Here is a 14,323-nt window from a genome sequence, read left to right as displayed (position 1 = left end):
CTGCTTAGCAGTCCAACCAGGATCACCTCCTGGGAGTGCCCACACTCACATGCTCCCCTATTTAGCCTTGTAAGGGAACTCACTCTTCTGGGAACACCCTCCCCCATGTTCTCTCCTGGGTTAATGTCTTTCCTTCCTCTCTTCCTCCTTCTCCACCTCCCCTCCTCTTTATTCTGTCTCTATCTTTCCTTCTTCCCGCTGTCTCCCTGGCACTCCTACTCATCAAGTTGTCACTTAAGTATCGTCTCATCCATGAAGCCTCCCTGGATTCCCCCTGATGGACTCAGGTGCTCCTTCCTTGATTCTCACTGGATGCCTTCTGCTGCCCTTCATGGTAACATTGACCACACTGCATCCTAATTGCTGGTGTGTACGCCTGTCCCTCTCCAAACCACAGCCTTCTTGAATGAAAAAAGAAATGTTAAGATATCTATTATGTTTTATCCAGCATTTCAAGATATTTTACAGAGGGAGAACTCCCTTCACAGCTTTTCTCTATCTCCTCACCAGGAGTTAAGGCACATGAGGACAGAGACATCATCTTCACCATTGTATCCCAGCAGCTAGGTCAGTTCCTTATATAGAATCACATCCAGTAAATGTTTGCTGAATGAATGAATGAATGAATGAATGAATGAATGAATGAATGAGACGTAGAAGGAGTTGGCTCTGCTATAGTTTGGTGCAATGAAGATGGGAGGTTGGGAAGCCTGGGTGGCTCAGTTAGTTAAGCATCAGACTCTTGATTTCAGCTCAGGTCGTGATCTCAGTGTTGGAGGATAAAGCCCCATGTAGGGCTCCATGCTCAACGGGGGAGACTGCTTGAGATTCTCTCTCTCTCCTTCTGCCCCTGCCTCCCTAAAATAAATAAGTAAATCTTAAAAAAAAAAAAAGATGCGAGGCTCATATATTCATCACACATCTCTCCAATCCATCTCTACAACCCCCCCCCCCCCGCCCCCAATGCACTTGGGGATTAAGGGAGAGATACTTTATCTTCTTCTCTATGCAAGTCTTCGGCTACTATTTCATGATTTCTTGCAATGATTTCTTGCAACGCTCCCTGGATTTTACCACATACCAAAACCACATATTACTTTATCTACATGAAAACAAGGCTGAAGAGTGTGTGTCCAGTGCCACCCTCACTGAGAGCCACTCCAGCACCCCACTGCAGGTGGCATCGATTCCAGACTCCTCCACTGGGAAGTCAGTGCCTCCTCTGACCCACCCTCCCTCTCACTTTCCAGCCAGTCACATTCCACCAGGTCCCGTTGTTCCAACCACCTGGGACTGGGCCTCCCTCAGGACACTTTCACGCCTCTGGCCTTTGCTCTCATCACTGCACTGAAGAGCCTTTTCCTTGGGGGCCTTCAGACAGGAGGACACATTGCAAGGCCACCAAACCTAGGAGCCATCTCCCATCCGACTCCCGAGGTGTTGCTATGGGGATGACCACTGGCCATCTCGCAGGGAGAGTCACTGACCACACGCCCTCTTTTTCCAGAAGAGGATCCTGACTGGCCGCTGACTGATGCCTGGGAGTCGGAGGGGACGACAGCAGCCTCCACCTGCGGCCCTGCCATGTCCCAGACTCCCCGACAAAACACCCACAACGGGGCTCTCCAGACTCATGGGATGGCTTCGGAACATCTCCCAGGGAACATTTTGGATCATGCAAGTGAGTTTGTTTTGTTTTTTAATCTTTGCCACACCCAAAAAATTCTTCCTTTTGGGGCCAAAGAATGAGTTAAAGATGATTAAGGTGCACTTGGGAATCGGCCTGTGGGAGCAGGGGAGGACCGGGCTGCTGCAGCACCTGGTGACGCATGCACAGAGGAGGTGCCTGCTTTTGGGGTGTCATCTCGAAGGCACCAGAAAGACTGGCTTTGCAGCATTTTCTTTCTTTAAAAAAATAAAATAAACCCAAAGACATTTGGCAAAATGTTAAGCTTTGCTAAAGTTGGGTGATAACGTACACAGGTGCCTGGGATTTTATTTTTCATACTTAGCTAAGGACGTGACATATTCTATAAGAAGAAAAAGAAAGGAAGGAAGAAGAAAACCCCCTTGAATGCAATGCCTCAGGCAAGGGAAAGTCAAAATATATAAAGGTATTGGTATTTCCTGTCAGGAGTAGATCTGAAATACATCCAACAGGCATGTTCTTCACCCATCAGTTTGCCAACATCGGATTAATCATGTTCGCACACAGCGCTGCGGCATCAGGGCTCCGTCCTGGTTGCCAAGGTTCAAAGCCCAGCCCCCTCCTTGTTCGCTGTAACTCAGAAGCAGGTCAGCCAGTTCTCTAAAACAACATTTTCATCTCTAAGTGGAGATAGCATAGTTCCTACCTTGTAATGACAAAAATAATTCATGGAAAGCACTTGGCATCCCATGTCATGGATCCTAAGGACTCAACATGTATGTGAGATTATGATTACAAAAGACTGAGGTCAAGCAGGAAAAAAAAAAAAACTTCTCTTTATCTGTCTTCACAAAACCGTAAACATGCACCTCACTGACCATCCTTCCTTTCCCAAAGGCCAATATACCCCCTTCCCTTCTGTTCCCTAGTCAGCTACTAGGTGTTACAGCTTTCAGAGTTTCCTTCCAGCTGCTGGGATGACAGAAAAAGCACCTTTTATTGTTTAGACAGTTTCCCGATGATCCACAGCCACCTCCTCCAGGGATCCTGCCCTGTTTTCTGGGGAGGGGGCAGTATTAAGTGACCCTCTGGGCTTTCAGGCTTCCCCCTCTCGCCCCCATTTCCTGCACTGCTCTTGCATATTTATTTCTGTGTCTGGTCCCCTGGACTGTGAACTACTTGAGGATGGGCAATATTGTCTCGGTTGTGTATGGATTCCAGCCTTCCCACAAAACACCTGGTACAGAGCAGGTGCTCCAAAACTGGACCAATTAGGTGTGCTGTCTCTATTTTACAGATAAGCATACTCATGAGTAGACAGGGCTATTAAGTCTTTGCACATGTGTTTTGCTGTGTCGGGAATGTGTCTCCCCCCTGCTATACCTAGAAGACCCCCCCACTCTTTCAAGGCCCAAATCAAAGAATACCTTGGGGGGGGAGGTCTTTTCTGTTCCTCCCTTCTAGCTGGGGGAGGTAACACTTCCCTGTGATCCTTCCCCAGCGCTCTGAGTCTATTGCTATGAAAGGGATTTTCCTCTTCTCGATCTGATTCTGAAGGCCTGGGGTGGACGAGGTCTCCATCTGATTCTATTTTGTCTCCTTCACATGTGGGTTGTGATCGTGCAGTCTAGGCGATGTTTGGCCCACAAAGGAGAGAGGCGTGCCCGACATCATCTCTGCTAGTCACGATGTTTTGAGTTCCCGTGGATGGATGAATCAGTAACAGAATGTATTTGGTTCATTAATGAAAATTCCGGGCCTAGATTTTTCAGATTTCTGCCAGTCTCTACTTCTGTGGTCTCTTGTCTTCTATGTCAGCTTTACTCTTTGAAAAGGCTATTATTACTCTATGGTGGTTCTTGGTGGCTGAGTGCCTGCAACTTCCCAGATTCTTCAGTCAGAGGAAAGAGGTGATGGCCTTCTGGAGTTATGATAAGAGATGACGGCCTTCTCAAGTTATGATAAGAGGCACCCAGTTTCACTGGTTCTGGAAGGGTCCCATTTACATGGAAAAAAAAAAAAAAAACAATCACTGTCGCTAAGTCTGTGAAGCCCCAAATGGTTGGAAGGGGATCAAATGCCAATGAGGGCACTCGGTCTCTAAGTGAACCATGCTCTAAGAGAAGTGAGGCCATCACTCCAGCGCCACCAAAGAACAGCAGATAGGTGCTGACCATTCTCAGTAAGCTTGCAATCTAGTGGGGAAATCTGGAGAAAGAAAACAGCAATTTTAATTCACTATGATGAGATTGCTGATGCAAATGCATGAGGGATGATGGGGCTACAGAGAGGGAACCACTGAGGGCCACAGGGGAATTGAGGAAATCAAGGAGGAGTTCTTGAAGGAAGTGACAGTTAAGCTAGGCCAAACTGGATCCTAGAGAAGGCTCCTGAAGGAAGGAACTAGTGAATACTTTGTATCAAATCATACAATCGTATCTTTGTAGAATTTGAATTTAAACCAGTCTCTGTTCACTGTTCGAGTCTAACGATTTTAGCAGTTTGTCAAGCTGGACTTGTTTCTGTGAGGAAATGTTTTCCAAATTCCACATCAAATCAGAGGCAGCTAAGAATACAAACACACTTTAGAAGGATGGTTGAGTGTTCAGCTGAACCCACAATAACTTATTTAATTCACAGTATACATGAAATACTGTACATTTGCAGTGACATCATTCACAACTGCTATATTTTGCATTGCCAATCTTCAGTACTCCACCCACATTATGGACTAAGTAGGTTTTGTTAGCTGACTCAATCTTCATTCATAGCATAAATAGCAAAAATAAATACATTCACAGCACAAAGTCATTCCAAGTTTTAAACAACTGTTGCAAAATTGAGCTTTTGAAGCATTTGGTAGAAATTAAGTTGAGGTCTGTTTATCCTTTCCTTTAGCTCTTTATGTGATCATCCTTAAGCCAGCTCTGCTTTTTTTTAGGTGACTGGAGTAATATTCAGGTTCACGATTTAACTCCTATGATTATGATTGCTGGAGGACCTGCTGTCATTTCCACTGTGGCTCTAGGGCACTGAAATATTTTACCGATAGCAGAGTTTTGCAAGGACAAATAGTTCGTAATATATGTTCCCTTTTTCGCCCTCTAGAGACTACCAATATGCAAAGTTGCAATTCTTTCTCTGTCAGGCCAAATAGTGTGTCCTGGCTAGGCATAGTTTTGAAAATTTGGCTCTGACACCTTGGAGCTGTGTGACCTTGGGCAAATTTCATCATCTCCTCGGTCTTGGTCTTCTCGCGTGCAGAGCGATGACAGTGGCTCCTACCTCACAGGTTGTTATGTCGATTCAATGAGGTCTGAAAGCTCTTTGTGAATTATAAGGCACTCTACAAATTTAAGGCATCATCGTCATCATCATCAGAATGAGATTTCTGACATTAGCATACATTCCACACAGCCTTTCCCCAGCATTACAGTAAAAGGCAAGCCCCAAACAGTTTGTGTAGCATAAGCATTTCTTAATGACAGAAAAGATTTTATTATTTGCTAAAATTATCTAATGAATAGATGGATCTGCACAACATTTGAAAATTTTATCTTGTTACTTATGGCAAATTGCATGAGCTGACATACATTTGAAACTGTTTTGTGGGGTTTTTTTTTTGGTGTATAAAGAGGAAATTTTATTACAGTATTGTTGTTCCAAGATTATCAGCAATGAATTCTAATCCATTTATTTTTCTTTTACCCATCAGAAACCAGTTTGTGGCGAGAGGTCTCCTTTCAAGCAATTCTGCTGGCTGTGTGCTTCATCGTCTGTGCATGTGCAAGGTAATTCAGAGTTTATTTTCATGCAGCAGTGTTTCATAATTAATAAAGCTGTAATTGATTGATAATTTCCTTACCTGATTCCACAATGCATTTTCAGTAGCTCTGTGGTTAAGATTTATTCATTTACCTGTGCCCCTTAAGTGCCCCTTTTTCTATCACTTGCCCCTCTCGTTATCTCACAAAGTGTACAAAAGCCAGTGGATCTTGCTAGAAATTGGATTTTATTATGCATCCTCCTTTGTTTAAATCCTCAGTGACTCCCTGTTACGGATAAGACCTGAGTAACCCTGCTTGGAATTCAAGGGCATTTGAACTCCCAGTAAGAGAACTTGGAGTCCCCACTGGGACTCCATCTTTCTCATTATACTTTTATATCCTAACATAAAATATCTGTTCCAGGGAAGCCCATTCAGCATCTCAGATCACATAATACTCTTGGCTGATGATAGGCTCTTCTCTGTTCTATCCTCTGTCCAGCATGTCATTCCTATTCTTTTCTTGTCTAAATCTCTGGAGTGGTGGTCAAGTCCCTTCTATGAGAACTGCACTCATGCTCATGCCTCAAGGCCTTTGCACTTGCTGTTTATTCAACCCACTACAATCTTCTCTAGAAAGCCTCATAACATGGGTCCTTACTTCTTTCTGGAATCTATTCAAATGTCACATCACCAGAGAGACATTCCCTAACAACCTTGTATAAATAGCATATCACTCTCTACCACTCACACCTCGCTTTACTTTTTTTCAGAGCACTCATCCACCAGACCTATTACATGTTCACTTGTTTGAATTTTAATGATCTATCTCTCCCTGCAAGAATGTGAGCTCCATGAGAGCAGAGACATTGTGTGTCTCCTTCACTTCTATGTCCCTAGTGGCAAGGATTTGTCAATATTTGTTGAATCAATGAGACAGGGATAAATAATTGGTTCAGACCCAGGGTCTTTGGGGTGCTTGTGCTCTTGTCAGCAAGTATTGCTTGCTCTTAGGTCTCACCTCTTGAGGGTCGAATACCTCACATCACTTGGGAGAGTTGTGTTTTTAAATACAAAGTCCTGGATCCCAACCCTTGAGATACTAATTTAGATCTAGTGAAAATCTGTATTTTAAAACAAGCATCCTAGATAATTAATAAGTAGAGAAGTATTTTTAAGTTTAAGAAGTTAAACATAAAGAAGTATTGAGGATCCCTGCATGGCTCAGCGGTTTAGCACCTGCCTTTGGCCCAGGGCGCGATCCTGGAGTCTTAGGATCGAGTCCTGCATTGGGCTCCTGCATGGAGCCTGCTTCTCCCTCTGCCTCTCTCTCTCTCTCTCTCTCTCTCTGTGTGTGAGGGGGTCTCTCATGAATAGATAAATAAAATCTTAAAAAAAGAAGTATTAGGTATTTTTAGATCACAATGGGACCAAAAGAACAAAAAGTGGGGGAGGTCCCATGGTTAAATTCTGCATTGTATATCCCAAGTCAGAGGATCATGTATGCATTAGCATAATTAGGCCCAGTGAAATAACACAGTGAAGAAATATGATTACCTTTATTTAACTTAGTATTTCTTAACTGTAGTTGATCATGGAAACTTCTCTTTTAGTTCATGGGACTATTAATGAAATGTTCCTCTTCAGTTAATTCCTGTAGATACTTCCCTTCTCCCTTAAGAAGGGAGCTTAATTCCCCATCCGTTGAGTGTGAGCTGCATTTAGAAACTTGCTTCCAAAAAACAGAGGATGGAAAGGGGGAAAAAGGGAACTTCATGGCCAAGAAACGTAGCAAACATGACCTCAGATGCTCAGATGGTCAAGGTTAACATCAACAGGGATGAGTTATACTCATAGCATGTACTCTTGATACGATGTGGTAAGACTGACACTTCACCTCTGTGGTCTTCTGGACTCCAATCTAACCAGAGAAAAACTTAAATTAAGGGAAATTTTACATATTATATGATCAGGACTTCTCAAAACTGCCAAGGTCATCAAAACCAAGGAGAGTCTGAGGAATTGTCATAACCTAGAGGAACCCAATGAGACATGATCAAATATCATGAGGCATCCTGGAAGGCATCATGGAACGTGGTTAAGTTAGGGAAAAACTGTAAAGTCCAAATGACGGGTTGAATGTGAACCAATGTCATTCCTTCATTATGACAGTATGCCATAGTAGTGTAAGATGCTGATCCTTGGGGATGCTTGGTGAGGGGTATATGAGAACCCTCTGTGATATTTTTGCAACTTCTCTGTATCTCTAAAGTTATTTGAAAATAAAGAGATTTATTTAAGTAAGAGATTGGTTATAAGAAAAATTATTATTATGGGTAGCAGCATGGATGAACCTCAGACACAAGAGTCTGTATGATTGCCAATACATGTAAAATATAAGGAAAGGCAAAATGAATCCATTGTTATAAATATAATAATAGTGGTTGATGGGGTTCCTGGGTGAGTGAGTTAGTTAAGGGTCTGACTCTTGATTTTGGCTCAGGTCATGATCTCAGGGTCATGAGATCGAGCCCCACATGGGGCTCCACGCTGGGCACAGAGCCTGCTTAAAATTCTGACTCTCCCACTTCCTCTGCCCCTCCCAACCTTCTCTCACTCTCTTAAAAAAAGAAGAAGAAGAAGAATTGTAATTAATTCTGGGGAAAAGAGTAGGAAGGATGGCAAAGGAAATGTTAGAGACTGCTGAAAATATTCTATATCTTGATCTGAGTAGTGAATACAGGAGTTCAGTTTAAAAACAAAACAAAACAAAACCCAAAACCAAGATGTGCACTTTAAATGCTTTACTGTTATTTGTTAAGTCACAATTAAAAAAAATTTAAATGCACACAAAGAGATGTCTAAAAGGGTATTCATTGATATTTAATAATGGCTACTTTAGGTCAATGGAGATTTTTAGTGATATTTTCTTTTCCCTTTTGTACCTATTTATAATTTTTTTCACTGATTCATGTTCTGAAAATAAAAACAATAAGGAAATTATTCTTTTAAAAAACATGGTATGCCTGGTATGCCTGGTTTGTTCAGTCGGCTAATTGTCTGGCTTTGGCTCGGGTCATGATCCCAGGGTCCTGGGATGGAGCCCCACCTTGGGCTCCCTGCTCAACCAGGAAGCCTGCTTCTCCCTCTCCCTCTGTCTGTGGCTCCCCCTGCTAGTGCTCTCTCTCTGTGTAATGAATTAATTAATTGTTTTTTTAGAAATCCACCCTGTGAAACAGTAACCATCAAATTTGTAAAACCCCAAAATTTTAACGCTTTTTTGGGCAAGGTTTTAAAGCAGTTGGCACACGGATTTTCTCCTTCAACTTTTCTAGAAATTTTATACTTTTGTGGTTACATTTCAGACTACGACTCATTTTGAGTGAAACAGTTAAATTTTGTGTTGAGGTGTGATGTATATGTCGAGGTTCCTTCTCTTGTGTGTAGATATACAATTGTTTCAACATAATTGTTGAGAAAGCTGTCCTTTCCCCATCAAACTACTTTTGCTCCTCTGATAAGACTCAGTTAACTGTATCCATATGGGTTCACCTCTGGTCTTTTCTTTCCATTCTATGCCATTGACCCTCATGTCTTTCCTTTGACCAATACCACACTATCTTTATTATTGTTGTTATAGTAACTCTTAAAGTACATCATAAGCATTTAGTCACTCTAAAGGACATCTCATGTATTGGAAATGCATAATTAGTTTGCTAAGCCTGACAAATTCTGTTGTTTCAGATGGTTTCTGGGAGGAATATCAGTCAGTGTCTTCACATGCTCATTAATGATAACTATTGCCTGTAAGTAACCATTTCTCAAATTATTTCTCCGATCCCTGTATTTTATTGGTCATTCAAAAATAATTCTTAAATATTTTCTCTTTCTTATTCAAGATACTGTCAAGTCATTATTTCTCGGCCTTGCCAGCTATGTCAAAACCACCACTTGTGCTCAGTAAGTGTTGACTGTGTTATCACTGTCTGGACAAAGATGACTATGATCTATTCTCTGAGAATGCTTTTTGCTGAGTAATAGATGGCAATGACTACATACAGGAAAGGTCCTGATTCTTTCTTGAGAAATACATCCTGTTAATGCTAAAATCTAATGGCATTATCATCCTGTCTCTTAAATTCTGACAAATTTCTCAAAATAGAGAATTAAGCTTTAAGGCAGTAGGGCTTAACAAATAACACGACTTTAAAAATTTTAAATCATTTCAAAGTGCCTTTATAGATTCATAGCACTGCCCTTTATAAATACCACCTCTTAAGAGGACTTTATCTTATAGTTTCCCAAATAGCTGGCAAACCGCCCATGAAATGGTCTCAGTTACGAAGTGTGGTGTTTCTCTACCATCTCTCACTCACTTAACGATCCCCCTGTGTGCTGACTGTCATGGCTCATCATATTTCAAAGGGTTACTGGGGTCTGGGTGAAATGCTCACAGAATTTCAAACAGTCTGAAAAACACCATCTCCTTGCAAGATGGATTGTGTTAATTACCTTCACTTCAATATGGCTGCCAGCGGTCAGCTCCCATGGCTTGAAGACGGATGTCTATAATTCAAATTAGTTTACTGGCCTTTGCTCTTGACACTGTGTTGCCCTATTTATGAAATCATTGTGTTAATTCTGAAATCACAAGGGGACTTAGTGAAGATTTATTTTGTTTAGGACTTCAGCCAGTATTGATTTCCTGACACTCTGAGCGATGTTTCTCTTCATTTCCTGGCATTCTAGCTTTCTGGGGGGCAGGCATTGATATAGCTAAGATTTGTTTAACCTCTTAGTTATAAAAGTGAGTCCTGAGGTCGCCCAAGAAATTCTTATTCTTTAGCCCTTGTGTATTAATGACATTTGTTCAAAACTCCTCTAAGATACTCACTTCCTTCCCTCTGGCTGCAGGCCACTCTCTAGGTCTGTAGAGACTTAGAAATGCACCTCACCTGGCATTAATGACAGATTTGCACCCACACTTAGCTTTCGGGGCTGAGATGTTGTACTATTCAGTACTGGACTAACCGACAATGTCTAAACAACCGATTCTCATGCAAAGTCCATCTTGCACCTCACTTTCAAAAGTAAAAACATTGTCATTGTTTGTCAGATGGTATGGATTGTTTAAATCCCTTCTCTTTGGGTTTTAAGATGAACTTGTGCAATGAATCGGAAAGACAAGTATCATCTTGTTAAGAACTTGTAATGAGAACAGAGTTTCTCAAAGCATCAAAGCATGGCATCTGCTCTAGAAGCACCTGGAGAGCTTCTATCCTGATTCCAGCTCTTCTGAATCCAAATTTCTGGGGGATCTTTAACAACCTCTCTAGGTAACTCCTTGCATATTAACTGTGAGAACCTTGGAAAGATGATTTGTAAAATCTTTATCCCCTGATTTCTTTTTTTTTTAATATTTCATTTATTCATGAGAGACAGAGAGAAAGAGACAGAGGGAGAAGCAGGCTCCCTGCAGGGAGCCTAATGCAGGATTCGATTCTAGGACCCTGGGAACATGGCCTGAACTGAAGGCAGATGCTCAACCACTGAGACACCCAGGTGCCCCTTGTGTCCATACTTTAACTTGTTCTTATTCTCTCTCCATTTTTGTCCTGTTTGCTGCCCCCTCCCTAGCCTCTTGTGCACACACTGTTGTATTTAAGATCTATTAAAACAAGAATCATTGACTTCATTTTTGTATCCATCTCAATGTCTTGGGAATAGTAGATACACCATAAATATTCATTAAGTTGAATGTATTTGCTGCATCATTTTTAAATTACTTCCTTTATAACCAAGAGCTCTATATCTGTATATGAAAGATTTTGCAACCCTCTCCCACACACCTAAACATATCCAGAAGTTAATAAGTCAAAGACATGGTTATTAATATCGAGAGGCGAGGATGACTCATAAGACTCCTCTGACAATCGGGGATCCCTGGGTGGCGCAGCGGTTTGGCGCCTGCCTTTGGCCCAGGGCGCGATCCTGGAGACCCGGGATCGAATCCCACGTCGGGCTCCCGGTGCATGGAGCCTGCTTCTCCCTCTGCCTATGTCTCTGCCTCTCTCTCTTTCTCTCTCTGTGACTATCATAAATAAATAAAAATTAAAAAAAAAAATTAAAAAAAAAAAAAAAAAAAAGACTCCTCTGACAATCAAAGATGCAAATCTAAGGGGGTGGAGTACACACACTTAATTCACCTCAACAAACATTAGTGGAGCAGCTATCCCATGCCTGTCCTACACTGTGCAAGGTAGATTAGATTAGGGGCCTATTCTTTCACACTTTATACTTCTCAAGTCCATCTCTTTTCATCCCATAATGTGATTTTCATTCAACCACCTTCTTTGTTCATCTTAAAGCCCGTGGGTTTGGGGACTATCCATATGGTTCACCATTGGCCCAAGTGTCTCTTTCAAATGAAGGTCATCACAGGTATCCCACGTTACCAATTATATGTGTTAGCATCAGCAAGATGCATTTTGCACATTTATGACATCATAGTAACGAGAGAGGTAACATCCATTCTTTCTACTCTTAACATATTGGAATGTGTGTTTCTATAGCTGGTGAATGAATGGGTAAACTTCAGGGAGTAGAAATATGGGGAAAACCCTATAAGGATTTCTGTTCTAGGGGAAGTGGTTCAGGTGGAAAAGAAAACAATATAAAATGGTAGTTAATTAAGTACCAAGCTGGAATAAAAATAAAAGTTACTTCAAGTTGAGGCTCTGCTCTTCCTAGTTATGATTACTCAAGCTAGTATGTGTGTGAGTGTATGTGTGTGTGCAGTGATTGCAGTAGTTATCACATTTCCTGTCTATCTGGATGAATCATGCATTTCTTTTCTCTTTTCTCTGATCTAGGTTTGCCAAAATTTGACAACCATTTAGGACTGTCTCTGATGAATGCCTTCAATCTGAATATCCAGAAATTGTCTGATTTGCAGTCTGCTTGGAATCAACCACATTATTGGAAGGCAGTGAGCAACTGGATAATCAAAAAAACATTTTAATTTGGTTATGTGTTTTTAAAAAGAAATCTCATTTTTGCCCTCATTCTTGTAATATGCTCGGGAAAATAATATTAATTTGTCTTTTCTATGCAAACCCTTAGCAGTTGAAAGGGAACAGACCAGGAAATGTGATAGAGAAGGAACCACCTGGGTAGATGTTCCCCTTTTATCCCCTGAGGCACGATTTTCAATTGTTAATTTTCATTTAGAGAATTCTATGAGGTGCTTGTAACAGTGCAGATTCCTGGACCTGCCTGCAAACACCTATCCCTTTACTGAAATGCTTTAATTGAATAATGTAAGCAAGTCTCTATAGTCAATAACCAACTTGAAAGTAAATAAATTGTAGTTTGCACATAAAATACAATATAGAAAAAAAATTCATCCCCCCCCCCCCGCCCATTCCTGCCCCTAGGAGTGGCTTGATGGGAGTTGGTGTCAGCAGATGCCAGTTAATGGAAAATGGGCAGGAGAGAGCCTTTCTTTGGGAATGCACATTCTTCTTTTGAATCATTTTCCTTACAGTTTTCAGCCTTCTTGGGACTCATGATTACCTTTCATTCATGTGCAATTAAAATAAAGATATAAGAGAAAAAAATCTTTAAGGGCCAAATAAGTAAGGCAAAATACCAGAGTGCCTTGAAATGCATAAAAACGGTGCAGTTGCCCAGCCAACTGGAGGGTCATAGAAGAAACTGTCATTGCTTTTGCTTGGAGTATGTTCTTGAGGCAAACATGGCCTGCAACTCAAAGTTGTTCTCTGATATTCTCTGGCTAGACACCTGTGTGGAGAAGATTGTCTTTGCTAAAATGGTAATATCAGGATACTACTCTTTATATGATTTGTATTTAGTGAATTTGATTTGAAAAGAGTACTCTACTAGTAAGTAAATGAGGTCATCAGCAAATTATATATATGTATCTGTCATCTATCTATCTATCTATCTATCTATCTATCTATCTATCTATCTATCTATCTATCTATCTATCTCTATCTCCATAAGAGTGGTCATGGCAGAGAGCAATTGGACACTGTATTAGTTTGCTATAGCTGCTGTAACAAATTACCACAAACTGATGGCTTAAAATGACACAAATTTATTGTTTTACATCTCAGGAGTCTATAATCAAGGTGTTGGCAGTGCTGTTTTCCTTCTGGGGGCTTCAGGGAAGAATCTGTTTCCTTGCCAGTTTCAGCTTCTGCTGGCAAAGTGACTCCTTCCTCTTGCTTCAAGGCACACAACTCGCTTCAAGCATCACCTTCTCCTCTTCTGCAAGGAAATATCCCTTCACCTCTCTCTCAAAGAACACATGTGTTCATCTCTAATTATGACTTCCCTCGGAACATCAACAAATATATGCGTAGAGTAGGGCAAACGGGAAGAGCAGGGAGGACTGGAGTGTCTGTTACCCTTATCACTAGAAATGACTGGAGGATTACTGGTGCATTAATTAAGATTCTGGAAAGAGCACATTGGAGTATCCCAGAGGATCATGTGGCAATGGCCGGGAGATAGAAGCAAATAAACTGCAAAAAGAAATGAAAAAAAGTTGGGAGAGACCCAAGAAATCATATCGTTAATGTCTATGTTGAAAGTGATAACAGCCTACTTACAGGAGATTTCAAGATTTTTTAGAGATATATTATTTAGGATATGTGATCATATCACATATGACTGATTTTTAAAATAATAGTGATTAAAAATGTAGAATTCAGTATTTTATAGTTTCTTTAATAAAATCAAGTTTTTTTTAAATAAAGGATATATGTATTTACATTTAAATCCCATTCTGATCATCCAGGGTAATCTCCCTATCCCAAAAGCCTTAACATAATCCCAGCTGCAAATCCCTCTTGCTCTAGATAGTAATATTCACAGGTTCCAGT

At 41.1% G+C, this 14,323-nt stretch overlaps 1 protein-coding gene and 1 long non-coding RNA gene across 13 annotated transcripts in view; one reads left to right on the top strand and one right to left on the bottom strand.

The window, feature by feature from the left end:
• The window catches only part of TMEM71 (transmembrane protein 71), a 44,480-nt gene extending 30,281 nt beyond the window's left edge, over window positions 1-14,199 (top strand). For 10 of the 12 annotated variants that reach the window (XM_038555550.1, XM_038555554.1, XM_038555559.1 and 7 more), the window contains 6 exons: window positions 511-567; window positions 1,508-1,681; window positions 5,364-5,439; window positions 9,159-9,220; window positions 9,314-9,374; window positions 12,287-14,199. In XM_038555550.1, the coding sequence (XP_038411478.1) occupies window positions 511-567; window positions 1,508-1,681; window positions 5,364-5,439; window positions 9,159-9,220; window positions 9,314-9,374; window positions 12,287-12,302 (446 nt within the window). In that variant the 3' untranslated portion in view covers window positions 12,303-14,199. The remainder of the gene's footprint in view (window positions 1-510; window positions 568-1,507; window positions 1,682-5,363; window positions 5,440-9,158; window positions 9,221-9,313; window positions 9,375-12,286) is intronic. The other 2 variants (XR_005368735.1, XM_038555556.1) reach the window with 2 other exon arrangements.
• On the bottom strand, window positions 6,980-11,862 carry LOC111098557. Its single transcript, XR_005368736.1, has 3 exons — window positions 11,763-11,862; window positions 9,927-10,029; window positions 6,980-7,335 (listed from the first exon to the last, which is right to left on the bottom strand). It is a non-coding gene; the product is annotated as an uncharacterized LOC111098557 (long non-coding RNA).
• Window positions 14,200-14,323: the final 124 nt, after the last annotated feature.

This window comes from Canis lupus, chromosome 13 (assembly GCF_011100685.1).
Source record: "Canis lupus familiaris isolate Mischka breed German Shepherd chromosome 13, alternate assembly UU_Cfam_GSD_1.0, whole genome shotgun sequence".
Classification (NCBI taxonomy): Eukaryota; Metazoa; Chordata; class Mammalia; order Carnivora; family Canidae; genus Canis; species Canis lupus.
The sequence above is the reverse complement of the archived record's forward strand: the minus strand, read 5'-3'. Positions and strand labels throughout refer to the sequence as shown.